This window comes from Tupaia chinensis, unplaced genomic scaffold (assembly GCF_000334495.1).
Source record: "Tupaia chinensis unplaced genomic scaffold, TupChi_1.0 Scaffold000037_4, whole genome shotgun sequence".
In the NCBI taxonomy this organism is placed as follows: domain Eukaryota; kingdom Metazoa; phylum Chordata; class Mammalia; order Scandentia; family Tupaiidae; genus Tupaia; species Tupaia belangeri.
In genome coordinates, this window is record NW_006159487.1 from 1,199,590 (window position 1) to 1,212,802 (window position 13,213).

Genomic DNA, 13,213 nt, shown 5'->3' on the forward strand with positions numbered 1-13,213 from the left:
CTGCCTGGAGACCTCGGCCTGGGGACCCCGTCTTGGGGACCTCGGCCTGGGGACCCTCTGCCTGGGGACCTCGTCCTGGGGACCCCGTCTTGGGGACGTCGGCCTGGGGACCTCGGCCTGGGCACCTGCCCGCCCCCCCAGCGATATCGGAAACGCCCTCCCGGAGCCGGCCTGCGCCCCCGCGGCTGACCCCAGCCGGGCCTCTGGGCCCCCTGCCCTCCCTCTGTCCAGACCCTCTGACCACGTTGGGGCCCCGAGTCGTCCTGCCGCTGCGGGGATGAGGTCCGATCGCGGTGATGCGGGGGGCCGGGGCTCGGAGCGAGGCTGCGTGGGCGGCGGGTGGGCGCGGGCAGTGGGCCTGGTCCTGCCGGGCAGCCTGGAGCCCCGAGCGATGCGGGGAGCCGCTGCGGGGGTCCCCCTTAAGGGCGGGGGCGTGAACGTGGCGGTTGGACTCAGGGCGGGGTGCAGGGGATAGGGCCCGGCCCGGGTGACTGGGGGTCTAGGAGGGCCGCCCCGCTGCCCTCGGTCCCTGTGGGTGGAGAGCAGGGCCCAGCCAGGACTCCCGGCGGAGGCGCAGGTGCCTGGTGCCCTGAGGTGCGTGATGGTGAACGTCTCAGTGTTCTTGTTTCTGTCGGGCTTTACCCTGCAGAGTAGATGGAGTAAATTTATCTGTGGAAGCTCCCGGAGAAGGAAGGAAAGGGTGCGCTCCCGGGCAGAAACGTTCGAAGCTTATGCATAGTTTGTTTCTAAGGAATTACTTAATTCCATTTGTTGTTATTTTTTCACTTGAGCAGACAGAGGCAGAGAAAGAAAGGGGAAGTCAGAGCAAGCCGCCGGGTCCGGGACTCGAACTGCGGGCGGCCATGTGGGAATCCAGTTAATTTCAGAGAGGTTTCTGAAGACCCTCCTGTGGGTCTCTCTAATAGGGTGTGTTGTCTGGGTCTATGTGCGAGGGACCCCGGGGAGGCTGAAGCAGCCTGTTTCCCCGTGCAGGTTCACCAGGTAGGTGCGGTTCCGCCCTGGTCTTACCGCTCTGCTCACTGACAGTTGTGTGTCACCTGGCTGAAGTACCGTGACAGCCCCTGCGCGAGGACCCTGAGGTCCGGCCGGCAGGGCTCAGTCCGCACGGTGTTAATTGCAGAGCGGTTTCCAGTACAGTTTCTGTGCCCTGACTGTCCCTACGACACGCGGGGACCACCTGTGCTCCGGACTCAGCGGTGCCGCTCACAGCCAGCCCGTGTTCTCGGGTTTCAGGGTAACCCAAGGCACGCAACCAGGGCCTCGGGGTAAAAACCCGGCCGCTTTTCTGGAGAAGGAACTTTGGTTTTCCTGTTGAAACCTTGGAAGAGACGTGGAAGGAGCGCGTTCCGTAGCTGGCACGACGGCTGCAGCAGCACAGCCCGGAGCGCGCGGAGCCACCTGGGCCGTGGTGATCTACGCTGCCCCGGGTGTGAGGAGTGCGGACAGAACTTCTGGTCTGCGTTGCCTCCTCCCTCTCCCTCACTCGGTTCTTCTATCTCAGGCGGTGCATTCTCCATCTTGCACCGTCTGGGTTGTCTGGTGGAGGGGGCCCTCGGGTCCGAACTCCTGGCTCAGGAGGAGGAAGGAGACCCCGTCATTGGCGTCTTCGTTCTTGTAAAGCCAGGCCTGCTCGAACCTGGCTCCTTACGCAGGCTTCAGTACGGCTCTGTGTAATCCCCAGAGGAACCGTCTGAAGAGGAACGCGCGAGGTGGCTTCGAAGGCTGTGAGAATGCAGAGGCCGCCCCGTGTCCGGGGCACAAGGCTCCGGGTCAGGAGCCGAGGCTGGGCCGTGGCAGCGAGGTGGGCTGTGGCTCCTTGCAGGTGCCGGCTAGTTGCAGATTAACCAGAGACTCACTTCCTTGAGGTGCAGGAAGTACTTGGACCTCATTTTATGGTCTCAGAGAGGTCGGAAGCAACTAGCCGGCACTCACTGGGGAGCCGGCAGGTCTGGGGCCTGGCCCTGTTCAGGCCGTGAACACGGACGACTTGGGTCTCCGCTTTCTTTTCCTGTCCCTTAAAGAACACCTGTACGGTCGGAAGCTTCTGTCTGCGAAGCTTTCCCACTGGCATTTAGGTCCTCCTCTTTCCGCTTAGCCGGTGGGTCCACTTCAGACGTGTCTCGTGCGTCGGCGCTGCCGGCATCCGTGTGCCTCGCCCAGAGTTCGGCCTTAGCCTGAGCTGGGTCTGTGTCGGGGTGGCCTCACCCAGCGGCTCCGACTGCACCTTAGGCCTCCCGAGTGCGGTGTGGGACCGCATCCTGGGAGACGCCAGTGTGGAGCTGTACGCAGGCCAGCTTCTTCTTCCCTGCTTCCCCGAGTGTCCAGGAGAGCCCCTGGAGCCCTTACCCTCTCTGGACCGCGGCAGCTCGGGCCATGCTGAGACAGACGGAGCTCACGTGTCTCCAGGCCTTTTCCCGTCGTGGACACTGCAAGGGCCCAGAAGGCATCTGGGCTGGAAGCTCTGGCCATCCCGCCCCCACTGGGGAGCACCACCGGCGGAGTTAGAGCCCTGTCCTGTGTCCCACCTGACCATCAGGAAGGTCTGACCTAGCCGCGCCTCGCCGGAGGAGCGGTCTCACTGCTGTCTCACAAGTCTGTCCCGCTCGCTGGGATGCGCTTCCCTCTGAGTGCTCTGCCGGCTGGCGCCTGCGGCCGTGCGTCTGCATGGGAAGCTTTCGTGACGTTGACATTGGGAGCTAATGGTGGGTTTGGCCTCCCACCCAGAGACCATGGAGACCGGCAGAGTCCAGGACCAGTGTGCAAGGGGAAAGCACATTTTAAACCAGTGTATGATCTTATCTCAAAGGAAAGGCCAGAGTAGAAGGGTGAGATCATTGGTGGTTGTCCCCACATGTGTTAACGTCACAGGCTCTTCCCTGTCTCTTTTTAGATTTTTGTCCTAGGGTATGTATGCTTGCCAGAGAGAGAGCTAGCGGCCACCCCAAGATGGGATGGCCGCACTGCACTCCCTTCTCCCTGTCCCCTCTGGGCTTTGGGCACACATGCAGAGGCACCTGATGTGTGTTTTAAGCCACTGGGTCTGGGACTTGGACCGTGGAGTCAGCCACGTGGGACCTGTTTTACCATACTTTTTGTTTTATCGTGGAAAACTTCAGACACTCACAGAAACAGAGCCAATACTCCAGTAAGTCTCGTACCTGTCGGCTAACTTCCGCAGCTGGTCAGCACGGAGCCAGCCTTGTTCTCCACGCCAACCCCAGCTTCCCTCCTAGATGGCTTTGAATCGAGTCCAGACATGATTTCACTTGTAAGCATTCCAGGGTCTCTTTGTAAAAGATAACCGTAACCATAATACCATTATCACACCTGGAAGAGTGTGTGCCGCAGGGTCGCCAGGTGGCCTGTCAGCGCAGGGACTCCCGTGGCCTCTGCTGTGTTTTCAGGCCGGCAGATGAGTCCGGGTGCGTGAAAGATGCATAAGAGCTACATGGCCGTGCAGATGCGCTGATCGGGACGCCCCGCACGGGCGTGGGGGGCGGCTCCGGTCCTGGTCCCAGTCCCGGCTGCACTTGCTAGCTGTGTGGCCCTGTGCGGGCTACATGGCCACTCACCCGAGTGGTTTTGTCCTGTAAAATACGAGTGATAGCTACTTCCGGACGGCTTGAGGACCACATTTCGTAGCACTTGGCCTGCAGGTGACGCCGAGTGACAAAGCTGGCCCGTGCGTCATGCAGCGCGGATACTTGTGGCCTAAGTTGTAAGCGGAGTAAGAATCAAAGGTGGAATTTAGTCTAATTCTGCCACTTAGTTGATTTACTTCAAGGTTTGGGCCTAAATTTTCTCCCAGAGTAGGAGGTGGGGTCAACCAGCCACCAAATTTCTTCCAGGCTGTCGCAGGAAGCCTGGTATTTAGAAGGAGCCGGAGCTGGGAGAGGGTTTGTGGGCAGGCTTGCGGGTCACCAGCAGCGGCGCCTGTTCAAGCCTGTGTTCCTCCGACCCTGAGCCAGCGCCACCCAGCAAGGTGGCCGCGAGCAACAAGGTGAATGCGGTGCCCGTGGGTAGGACGGCCCAGGAGCAGGTCAGGAGCTGCGTTTGGGGAGGCGTCTTAAAACACAGTGGTGGGGAGAACCACGGGGGTGTGAGTGCCCCAGCAGTGGGCAGTGCTGAGCCCCGTTGGTCAGGTGGTCGAGAGCTGGAGGCCACCAGGTGCCCAGACGGGTGCAGGGAGGCATTTGCAGCTGTCACTGGGGGGTTAACCTCTGCCCTGCATGATTTGAAGATGTGAGCTAGAATTAGACGCGTGTGTTTTAACCGTCGGCGGCTGCACGCTCTTAGATGCCTGCCCTGGTGACCCTAGCTCCACGAAGGTAGCTCCCAGCAGCTGGGGCGGGGCGGGGCGCTCACCGACCAGTGTCTCCCAGCCTGCGCGGTATCAGTCCCCTGAGCCAACTCGGTGTGACGTTACCTGGTCACCCCCGTGACATTTTGACTCAGTGAGTGCTAAGGTGGGGCCCAGGATCAGTTTCCCTCCCTTCCAAGTCACCCTAGGAGCCCGGTCTCACGGTTCTTTCCTTTAAGGATGTATCAGACAAGAAAAGATTTGTAACTCTGCAGAGAGAAAGATGGCCAGCTGTTAATGTTGCTGCATTTTCACATGTGTGTATTTCATGCATGTGTATGTATGTGTACGTATATATACATGTTATATATATTTTTTGGCACAAGGATCGCTCACTTGCCAGAAAAACACACAGAGAAACGGAAAATGAGAAAGCCCTGGAGGACGGCCACAATGCAGTCCCTTCTCACACTCGCCTGGCGTGGTTCTCAAGCAGCTGTGTCCGGGAGTCGAACTGTGGCTGGCCATGTGGGAGTGTCTAGGACCTTAACCACCACGCCACCTGCTGGTCTCAATTTTTGTAGTTTTTATCCACCAGTCCCGAACCTTCTATTTCCTTCCAGGCCCAGGTTTCAAAATGGAAGTGTCTTATCTCAGATGAAGACTTGGGCCTTGTTAATGAGAGCCAGCAGGTGGCATGGCAGTTAGGGTGCTGGATCCCACGTGGCCGACTGCGTGGTTCCAGTTCTGGACCTGGAGCCTTGGAAAATGTGCTGGGCGTGTGTGCATGTGTGCCCAAAATGCCTAGAGGGGAATGGAGGAGAAGGGATTATCCCTAGGGGGTAATTTCTCACTTCCCTCCTCTCTCTCTCTGTCATTCTCTGGTGAACATACATGCCCTATAACAAAGTATGATGTTTTTTTAAAAAGTAGGTAAGCTACTAAGAAGAGACACTAACGACCCTTATTTAGAATCAAGAATAAGATACGCAGTATCTACGACAGAGACAGAAGCCCCCTGAACCATTTCAAGCTCCGTCGGGAAGCAGAGGAGGAGGACAAAGAAACAGACGCTTGGAAAGTGCAGATGAGGACCTGATGCAGGCTGCAAGAGGAAAAAAAGATGGAGAGACATTTTCTAGGACTTAGAGAGAGGGGAACAGTCTTGGCTAGAAATTGCTGCAGGATGACACAAAGGGAAATGTGAAAATGTAAAAATGTAAAAATTGAATTACAGTGAAATTCAAGGATATCCAAGATGAAGGAAGAATTCCAAAAGTTCCCAGAGAGAAAGAACAAACAACTTTCTAGGACGATCCTACTTCTCAACAGCAACACGAGGCTTAGTAAAACAGTGGAGTAATATTTTTAAAGCATTTTGAGTGAAAGAGCGTGAAACCTGGACTTTTATATCCAGCCAAACTGCCTTTTGGATGTGATAAAAATATTTTCAGATAGGTGTGGCTTCATTAGGTTTTTCTCATAAAGGCCGTTATATAATAGAAAGACTAAGTATTAAAAAAACTGGAATCCTGTCATTGGAGATAGCGTTGTTGAGCATGGAGGATGTGTCGTTAAATGAAGTACACCAGGCTTTTAAAGAAGTACCGCGTGTGCTCTTACACGTGCAAACGGAAAGAACGGCCTCCGAGAGGGAGACGGTGGGAGGAGGACCGCTAGAGGCTGGGGAGGTAAGAGGGAGAGATACAGAGATGCTGGTTAGCAGAAAGTAAGTCACCCAGGAAAGGGAGACAACCGCCAGTCCTGGAGTCTGAAGTGCAGCAGAGCAAGTCACCCTAGGAGCCCGGTCTCACGGTTCTTTCCTTTAAGGATGTATCAGACAAGAAAAGATTTGTAACTCTGCAGAGAGAAAGATGGCCAGCTGTTAATGTTGCTGCATTTTCACATGTGTGTATTTCATGCATGTGTATGTATGTGTACGTATATATACATGTTATATATATTTTTTGGCACAAGGATCGCTCACTTGCCAGAAAAACACACAGAGAAACGGAAAATGAGAAAGCCCTGGAGGACGGCCACAATGCAGTCCCTTCTCACACTCGCCTGGCGTGGTTCTCAAGCAGCTGTGTCCGGGAGTCGAACTGTGGCTGGGCCTGTGGGAGTGGCTAAGGGATGTGGGAGTGTCTAGGACCTTAACCACCACGCCACCTGCTGGTCTCAATTTTTGTAGTTTTTATCCACCAGTCCCGAACCTTCTATTTCCTTCCAGGCCCAGGTTTCAAAATGGAAGTGTCTTATCTCAGATGAAGACTTGGGCCTTGTTAATGAGAGCCAGCAGGTGGCATGGCAGTTAGGGTGCTGGATCCCACGTGGCCAGCCCCACACGGCCAGCTCCTGACCTAGTGGCTTGGAAAACACGCCGGCATGTGTGTGTTCCCAAGTCCTCAGAGGAGACGGAGGAGAAGCAATGGCAGTGTGGCCACCTCCGGAAGGCGCCTTCTCGGATCTCCCTCTCTGTGTCTGTGGTGAGCACACGTACCCCATTGTGAAAACCTTTGAAAAGTCTCTAATTTTTCTTATGGAGGTTGCTGTTGCCAGTCCCAGCGTTACCGATCACCCGACTTCTGCTTTATTGGCCTTGAAGGGTTTCTCAGCAGCTCGGCAGTAACTGGAGGGGTGAGGGCAGCACTGGGACGCCTGTGACAGCCCAGGCCGTGGTCACGTAAGAGGTCATTGCGTGAGCTCGCCGACGCCGCCGGGTCATGCCGCCCGGCCACAGCTCCAGAGCTCGCTGGAACAAGCACATACGTTTCCCAGCACACTGCTCTGGGCTCGTACCGGAGGCGCACGGCCCGCGTGCCACCAGGGCGCAGGGCGAGGGGGAGTGTTGCTTTCTCAGACGAAGGTGGGTGTGTCCGGCGCAGCGGGCACGAGTTACTGCCCGCCCAGTTCCGGAGTCAGAGGGCCCAGAACGGCTCCTGGCCACGGTGTGTCCTCAGATCCCAGCAGGTAAAATGGATGGTGCTCATGGGTAGAAGCCAGAAACCATCTATCGAAGCAGAGGATAATAGAATTGGCTCGCTTGTTTCGCAGAGAAACGATCGGCTCGCCCCAGGGTCTGGGAGGTGGCGGTGAGAGGCAATCGCAGGTGCGTCCCGGAAGAGGCGTGGACTGCCGGGCCTGTGGTTGAGCGCAGATAATCTGCTCCAGAACGTAGGCGCTGCTTGCCCTGATGGTCTTGGACTCACACTGAAACCGGAACCAGAAACGCACACTTGAGCACACCCATCGGGCAGGGTGGTTGCGAGCGGGGCCTGGGATGGCCAGGCACCTGCATCGTGCCTCGGTGTGCCCGTCCGCCCAGTAGGTAGTGAGTGTGTCACGAGAGCCGCTGCTGACCCAGCCCCGCGGCGCTCCTGCGTGTGGCTCGCGGCCTCTCCTGAGCCTGCAGAGCTGAGCTCCCACGGCCGGCACCCCGCACGCAGGAGGCGCGGAGACACCGACGGCGGCGCTCGCAGGATCCGGTCTAGGAGCGCGTGCTCTGGTTTCACATGCACATTTTAAAAAGCTGCTCCGTCGCTGCTCCCTCGCCACAGTGCGTGTGAGTGCAGAAGTGGCTTCCTGTGAGAATGGCCTGTGCGTGTCGGAGCGTCAGCACGCGGCGGCGGGGGGCGCTGGGGGCCGGCGAGGCGTGGCAGCAGGCCTCCCGCAGGTCCCCCGCCGCAGAGTTGGGCCCTAGAACGAGCACTGAGCTCCACGTCGGTGTTACCTGACACGGAGCGAGGGTCCCTGGAGATTCCGCCTCAGGTGGATTTTTGTGTCCGAGCCCAGAAACATCCTCTTTGGAAGAAATTAATTTAAGAACATATACTTTTAGGCTAGCAGATGGCTTGGTGGTTAAGATGCTGGATCCCACATGGCCAACTGTGCAGTTCAAGTCTCGGGCCCAGTGGTTTGAAAACACACCAGGCGCAGGACCAGCAGTTAGCATAATGGCTATGTCGCTGGACTCCCATGTAGTCGACCGCGGTTCACATCCTGGACCCAGTCGCTTAAACTCACGCCTGGCGCGTGTGTGTGCATGCCAAGATCCCGAGAGAAGAATGGAGAAGGGATTGCGGCGTGGCCGTCCCCCTGGGGATGATTTCTTGCTTTCTGTCTCTGTCTCTCTCTGTCCTTCTGGTAATCACACGTGCGTATAGCAAAAACCTCTCCAAAAACACACATACCAGGGACATGAGCACATGCACCTAAAATCCCGAGGAGGATGGAGAAGGGACTGAGGTGTGGCCATCCCCTCTGAGGTGGGGAGATCTCTCCCTTCCCCTCGCGGTCTCTCCAGCAGGTGCACACGTCCTGTGATGATGCACGTCTGTGTACTTCTTTACACACCTAGTGCCCCTCCCCGGTGACTGGGTCGGTCCTCACCTGGTCCTAGCGCGAGTCGGCTGTCCCCTTCCCTGTGACGGTGACATCAGGACGACGTGTATGCGTGATGGGACATGGGACGTGCTTGCCGCCTTTTTCCTAGAAAAATGATCTCTCTATTAAACCTTAGAAGAAGCATTAGTAAAGAAGAAAGCTCATTAATACAAGAGGATAAACTTCCAGTACTTTTTGGCAATCTGGTTCCTTCTAAGTGTTGGGCAGGGAGAGAGCTGACCTCGGCGTGCTGCGCCATGCACCGCCCGCCCGCTGCGTGTGCGTGTGCGAGCGTGTGCAGACGACGTCAGTGCGGTTTTAAAACCAGTCCCCGGTGTCCGCGCGTCCTCGCGCTCTGAGCAGGTTGCACGTCTGTCTTAGTCACGCCCTGTCCATGGCGAGTCTGCTTGTTGGGGGTCGTCTCGGCGTCTGATCTCGGCCCTTTCCGCCTGGTACTGGTGGTCCCCGTCCCCTGTGTCCCGTGAGCCGACTGAAGTGTCTGCTCCAGGCCCAGGGGACACCAGGGCTCAGTCGCACCCCGCCCTGAGAGCCGGGCCTGAGGGCGCTTGGGAGGCTGCAGGACCCGGCCGGTGTGCACCTGGAGAGACCCCAGTGCCTGTGAAGACAGTTGTTGGGGAAGGGCTGCCTGGCCCTGCTGCCGTGAGTGCGAGGTGCTCGGAGGCTGAGGGCCTGCTCCCTGGGGTGTCCGTCCAGGGCCAGCAGGCACTCCGACACCTCACGTGTGGGTGGCTGTCCTGGGACAGGGGCCGGCGTGAGTTCGGTTGGGGTTGGGGCCTCCGGAGCTAGCCAGCTGTGGTGTAACCTGCGGTTCTAGCCGCTTTTAGGTGAGTTAAGTCCTCAGGTTTGGAAGGCCGATGGATTAACTCCGGTAAAGCAGGGGACCCCGAGTACCTGCCGGTATGGCCGCTACACGCGTCAGCGCGGTTTGGAAGGGCACGCTCTGCAGCGCTAACCTGCTCCGTGGTGTTTGATCTGTTTTAGGAACTGGATGGCTTCTACAGGGAGCCAGTCCTCTGATTTAGACGACATTTTTGGATTCTTCAGTGATGGCGCACCCCCCACCAAAAAGCCCAGGTAAACGGGAAGGGAGTCCGAACCGGGCGACTCGGGCGGGGCTGAAGAGGGAGGGCTTTCTCTGCGCCCCGGCTCTCGCCCACTGCTCCTGGCCTCCGTTCCCAAAGCGTCCCATTGTGACTTACCGTGTGCGCTCTGCGAAGGTGACACGGGGGCAGGGTGCAAACCAGGGACGCGGGCTTGTGGGCCCCATGAGCCACGTGGACTCCTTCCCGGGTCTCGGTCTGTGTATTCCCTGTCACGGGCATGGGGACTTGGTGGCCTGGCTTGTCTGGCCACTGTCGCCTGCAGGCCTCCACGTCCCTGCGCCGGCCCTGCGTTTTCCCATCTCTGACCGGCAAAGAGCCACTGCCGGGCCCGATGGCGACCACGCCCACGCCTCCTTTCTTGTCCCTCTCCCTTGTCTCAGGGTGTCTTGGTTCTTGGTTTTGTTTTTCTGATTCTCCCGAGAGTGTGTGCGTCTGCCAGGGAGAGAAGCCCCTCCGGGGTGCCCGTGCAGTCCCCACGCCCTCGCCCTCCTTCCAGGCTCGCGCACAAGCTCCGGGCCCCTGGGCCTGTCTCTCAGGCCGAAGGTCCGAGGGGGACTGTGCCGTCGGCCTGCGGGCTGTAGCTGCCCTCACCACCGCCCCGGGGCCAGGTGCCCTCAGGTTGCTGTCAGACGTGCCTGTTGGACCCTGCCGGACGTGCAGGGAGACGCCAGTACTGACGGCTGTCCACTTCGTCCCCTGGGCCCCACCGCGCCCACCATCGCTGCACTGCGCCCCGGGTGGGCCCGTTTCCTGGGTCTCCTGTTGTTTCTGGCACTGTGTACTCTGAGCTCGTGGAGCTTCCTTCAAGGCCACACTGGCACAGCAGTGGCGTGCCCAGGCTTATGGGTGCCCTGGAGGTGGAGCTTCCGGCGGAGAAGGCCCCGAGAGCTTAGAGGGTCTGGGAGCGCCTACAGGTGTCCAGAGAGCCCAGCCCAGGCCGCAGGACACATGCCCTGGCCTCCCACCTCTCTGAGGCCTCCAGGATGTGCTCAGCATGGAGACTCCACAGTGACCTGGGGACCGGTTCTGGGCCCATTCTGTCTGCAGCACTCTGTTCACTCCGTGGCCCACCCCGGTCATGCGTGGCGCTCCTTCTGTGGTTCTTGTTCTTTGGCATCCCCTTTGTGGTTTCAATCCTGGTTTCTCAGAGTCTCTCCATTTTATCTGATGGGTTTTTGTTTAGGATGTTGTATTTTCAGTTCTGAGAAGTGTGTGCCAGCCTTCCCCTTCCTGTCGCACACTGTTCACGTTCACAAATGAAATTTTTTTAAAGAGGTTTTTGCTATAGGGTGTGTGCGCTCGCCAGAAAGACAGAGGCAGAGAGACAGAAAGCGAGAAATCACCCCCCAGGGTGGATGGACACACCGCAATCCCTTATCCTCCATTCTCCTCTCGGGATCTTGGGCACGCACGCACACGTGCCTGGCATGAGTTTAAGCCACCAGATCCAGGACTCGAACTGCAGTCGACTGACTACATGGGAGTCCAGCGACATAGCAATTGTGCCATCTGCTGGTCCTCACAAATGAGATTTTTTTGAAAGTCTGGAGGACATTGCTGCCTCGTGGCTGTTTCTCCTCCTCCCTGCCCCTTTGCTGCCCCACAGTCCTTGTGCTGGCTTTCCTCAGTGGATATGCCCAGGTCAGGCCAGCTGCCGGGGGTGCCGGGCTTGGCTATGGCTGGGCTCCCCTGTGGGCCTCAGCAGCGACCAGGTCCCACAGTCTCTGGCCCCCACCTGGTGAATCTATGGCCCTCTCCCCTCCCACCGCGCGTCAGCCCACAGAGCGCCCTCCCGAGCCCTGATCAGATGAGTGGAGTGCAGGCTCCCTGGGGCATGAGAGGGAGCCCTGCCAGGAGGTGACCTGTCCCCAAGTGCTCCTGCTGTCGCCTCCATAAGGTTCTCCACCCCGAGGTGACTAGACAGTCCCGAGAGACTGCCGAGGGGATTGGCTTTGTTGGTTTTTGTTTTCGTTTTGCTATAGGGCATGTGCACTCGCCAGAGAGAGAGGGAATGTAAGTCATCACCCCTAGGAGGGATGGCCTCGCCACAGCCCCTTCTCGTCTCTTCCGGGGTCTTGGGCAGGCACTCGGCCCGCTGTGATTTCCACGCTGCTAGGTCCAGGGTTCGAATCACACAGTTGGCCATGGGCGATCCAGCACCTTCGGCCCCACAGCACTGCTGGCCTGGGGTCGGCTCTTAGGTTACGACTGAAACTCACGCGGTTCCGAGCTCTGCCGTCCGCTGTCTTCCTACCCTACTTTGTGTGCGTGTGTGTTTTCTGGGAGGTATCCTGTGGTGGTTCTGGAAGGGCTAGAAATGACACACACAAGTTTTCCTCTCGAACGGGAAGTTGCAGTAGAACTCACAGGCAGGTCTAGCCTGGGGTGGGCGTTCACCCGGTGCAGTGGCAGCGTGGAGAGCGGAGTCCGCCCTCCCAGCCCCCGTCGGCCTCAGTCTGTGCAGTCCCGGGAGTTTTCCCCACGTGGGCGTATTGCCTGTGTGCACGCGTGTGTGTCGGCACTGACTTGTCACTGACTTGACTCCTCTGAAGTCGGTGTCTCCGCGTCCCGTCTGCTGCTCCCTCGGACTGCACTTCCGAGGCCGGGGCTCACTGGGTGGCGGGGCTGTCCTGGTGCCTCCGAGCTGCTGCGCTTTGTGGACTGTCTGAATCGGGCTGGTGTAGGGACGGCACGCTAACCCGGCAGCTGGCTCCCCAGAACCACGCTCCCAGGGCCGAACAGTGAGAGGGCCCGGTCCTTTCTTGGGTTGTACCAGGATCCCGTCCTGTTTGCGTTCATCTTGATACGTGGAGAGGTGGGGAGAGTCTCTTGAAAGACACGGCGGCAGCACAGGTTAGGGACGACGCGTCTCCCCGGGACTGTCAGGTACTGCCTCTGAGCACCGAGGGCAAACCGCTGGAGCCCATGGTGCTGCATGTGGGCCTTGGTGCTCCGCCCGGTGGGGGTCCTGTGCCTGTCACGCTGTTCCAGGCCGGGAGGCTCCTGTGGCACTTCTTCGCCCCTCGCCCTTCCTCTCTTTTACCTGAAGATGCTCAGAACAAAACCAAGGAAGGGTCCGTTCCCAGGTCTGTCTGTCTCGTGCTGTGTGGTTGATGTTCACATTTGGGGTTATGTTGTTTTTTTTCTTCTAAGGTTTTTGCCACAGGGTACGTGTGCTCCCTAGAGAGAGACAGACAGGGAAAGTGAGCAGTGACCCTGGCAGAGTACCACGCAGCAGGATTTGGGTGACACACACACACTGAGTGTCTCAAGCCACCAGGCCCAGGACTCCGACCAGAGCTGGCCGCCTGCCAGCCTGGGCGTCCGTGGGGCTGTGGGCCACGTCTCGTGCTGCGTTTGGCTTTTCTCAGCACCGAGAACC

General features: G+C 58.5%; 1 protein-coding gene across 5 annotated transcripts in view; it reads left to right on the forward strand.

The window, feature by feature from the left end:
* The first annotated feature begins 10 nt into the window (after positions 1–10).
* SIRAL1 (SIR2 antiphage like 1) overlaps positions 11–13,213 on the forward strand; it is a 21,829-nt gene continuing 8,626 nt past the window's right edge. For 3 of the 5 annotated variants that reach the window (XM_006140617.3, XM_006140614.3, XM_027772628.1), the window contains exons 1-2: positions 11–282; positions 9,710–9,802. In XM_006140617.3, coding sequence (XP_006140679.1) covers positions 278–282; positions 9,710–9,802 — 98 coding nt within the window. In that variant the 5' untranslated portion in view covers positions 11–277. Of the gene's footprint in view, positions 283–468; positions 595–9,042; positions 9,368–9,709; positions 9,803–13,213 lie in introns of those variants that run through there. The other 2 variants (XM_027772629.1, XM_027772631.1) reach the window with 2 other exon arrangements.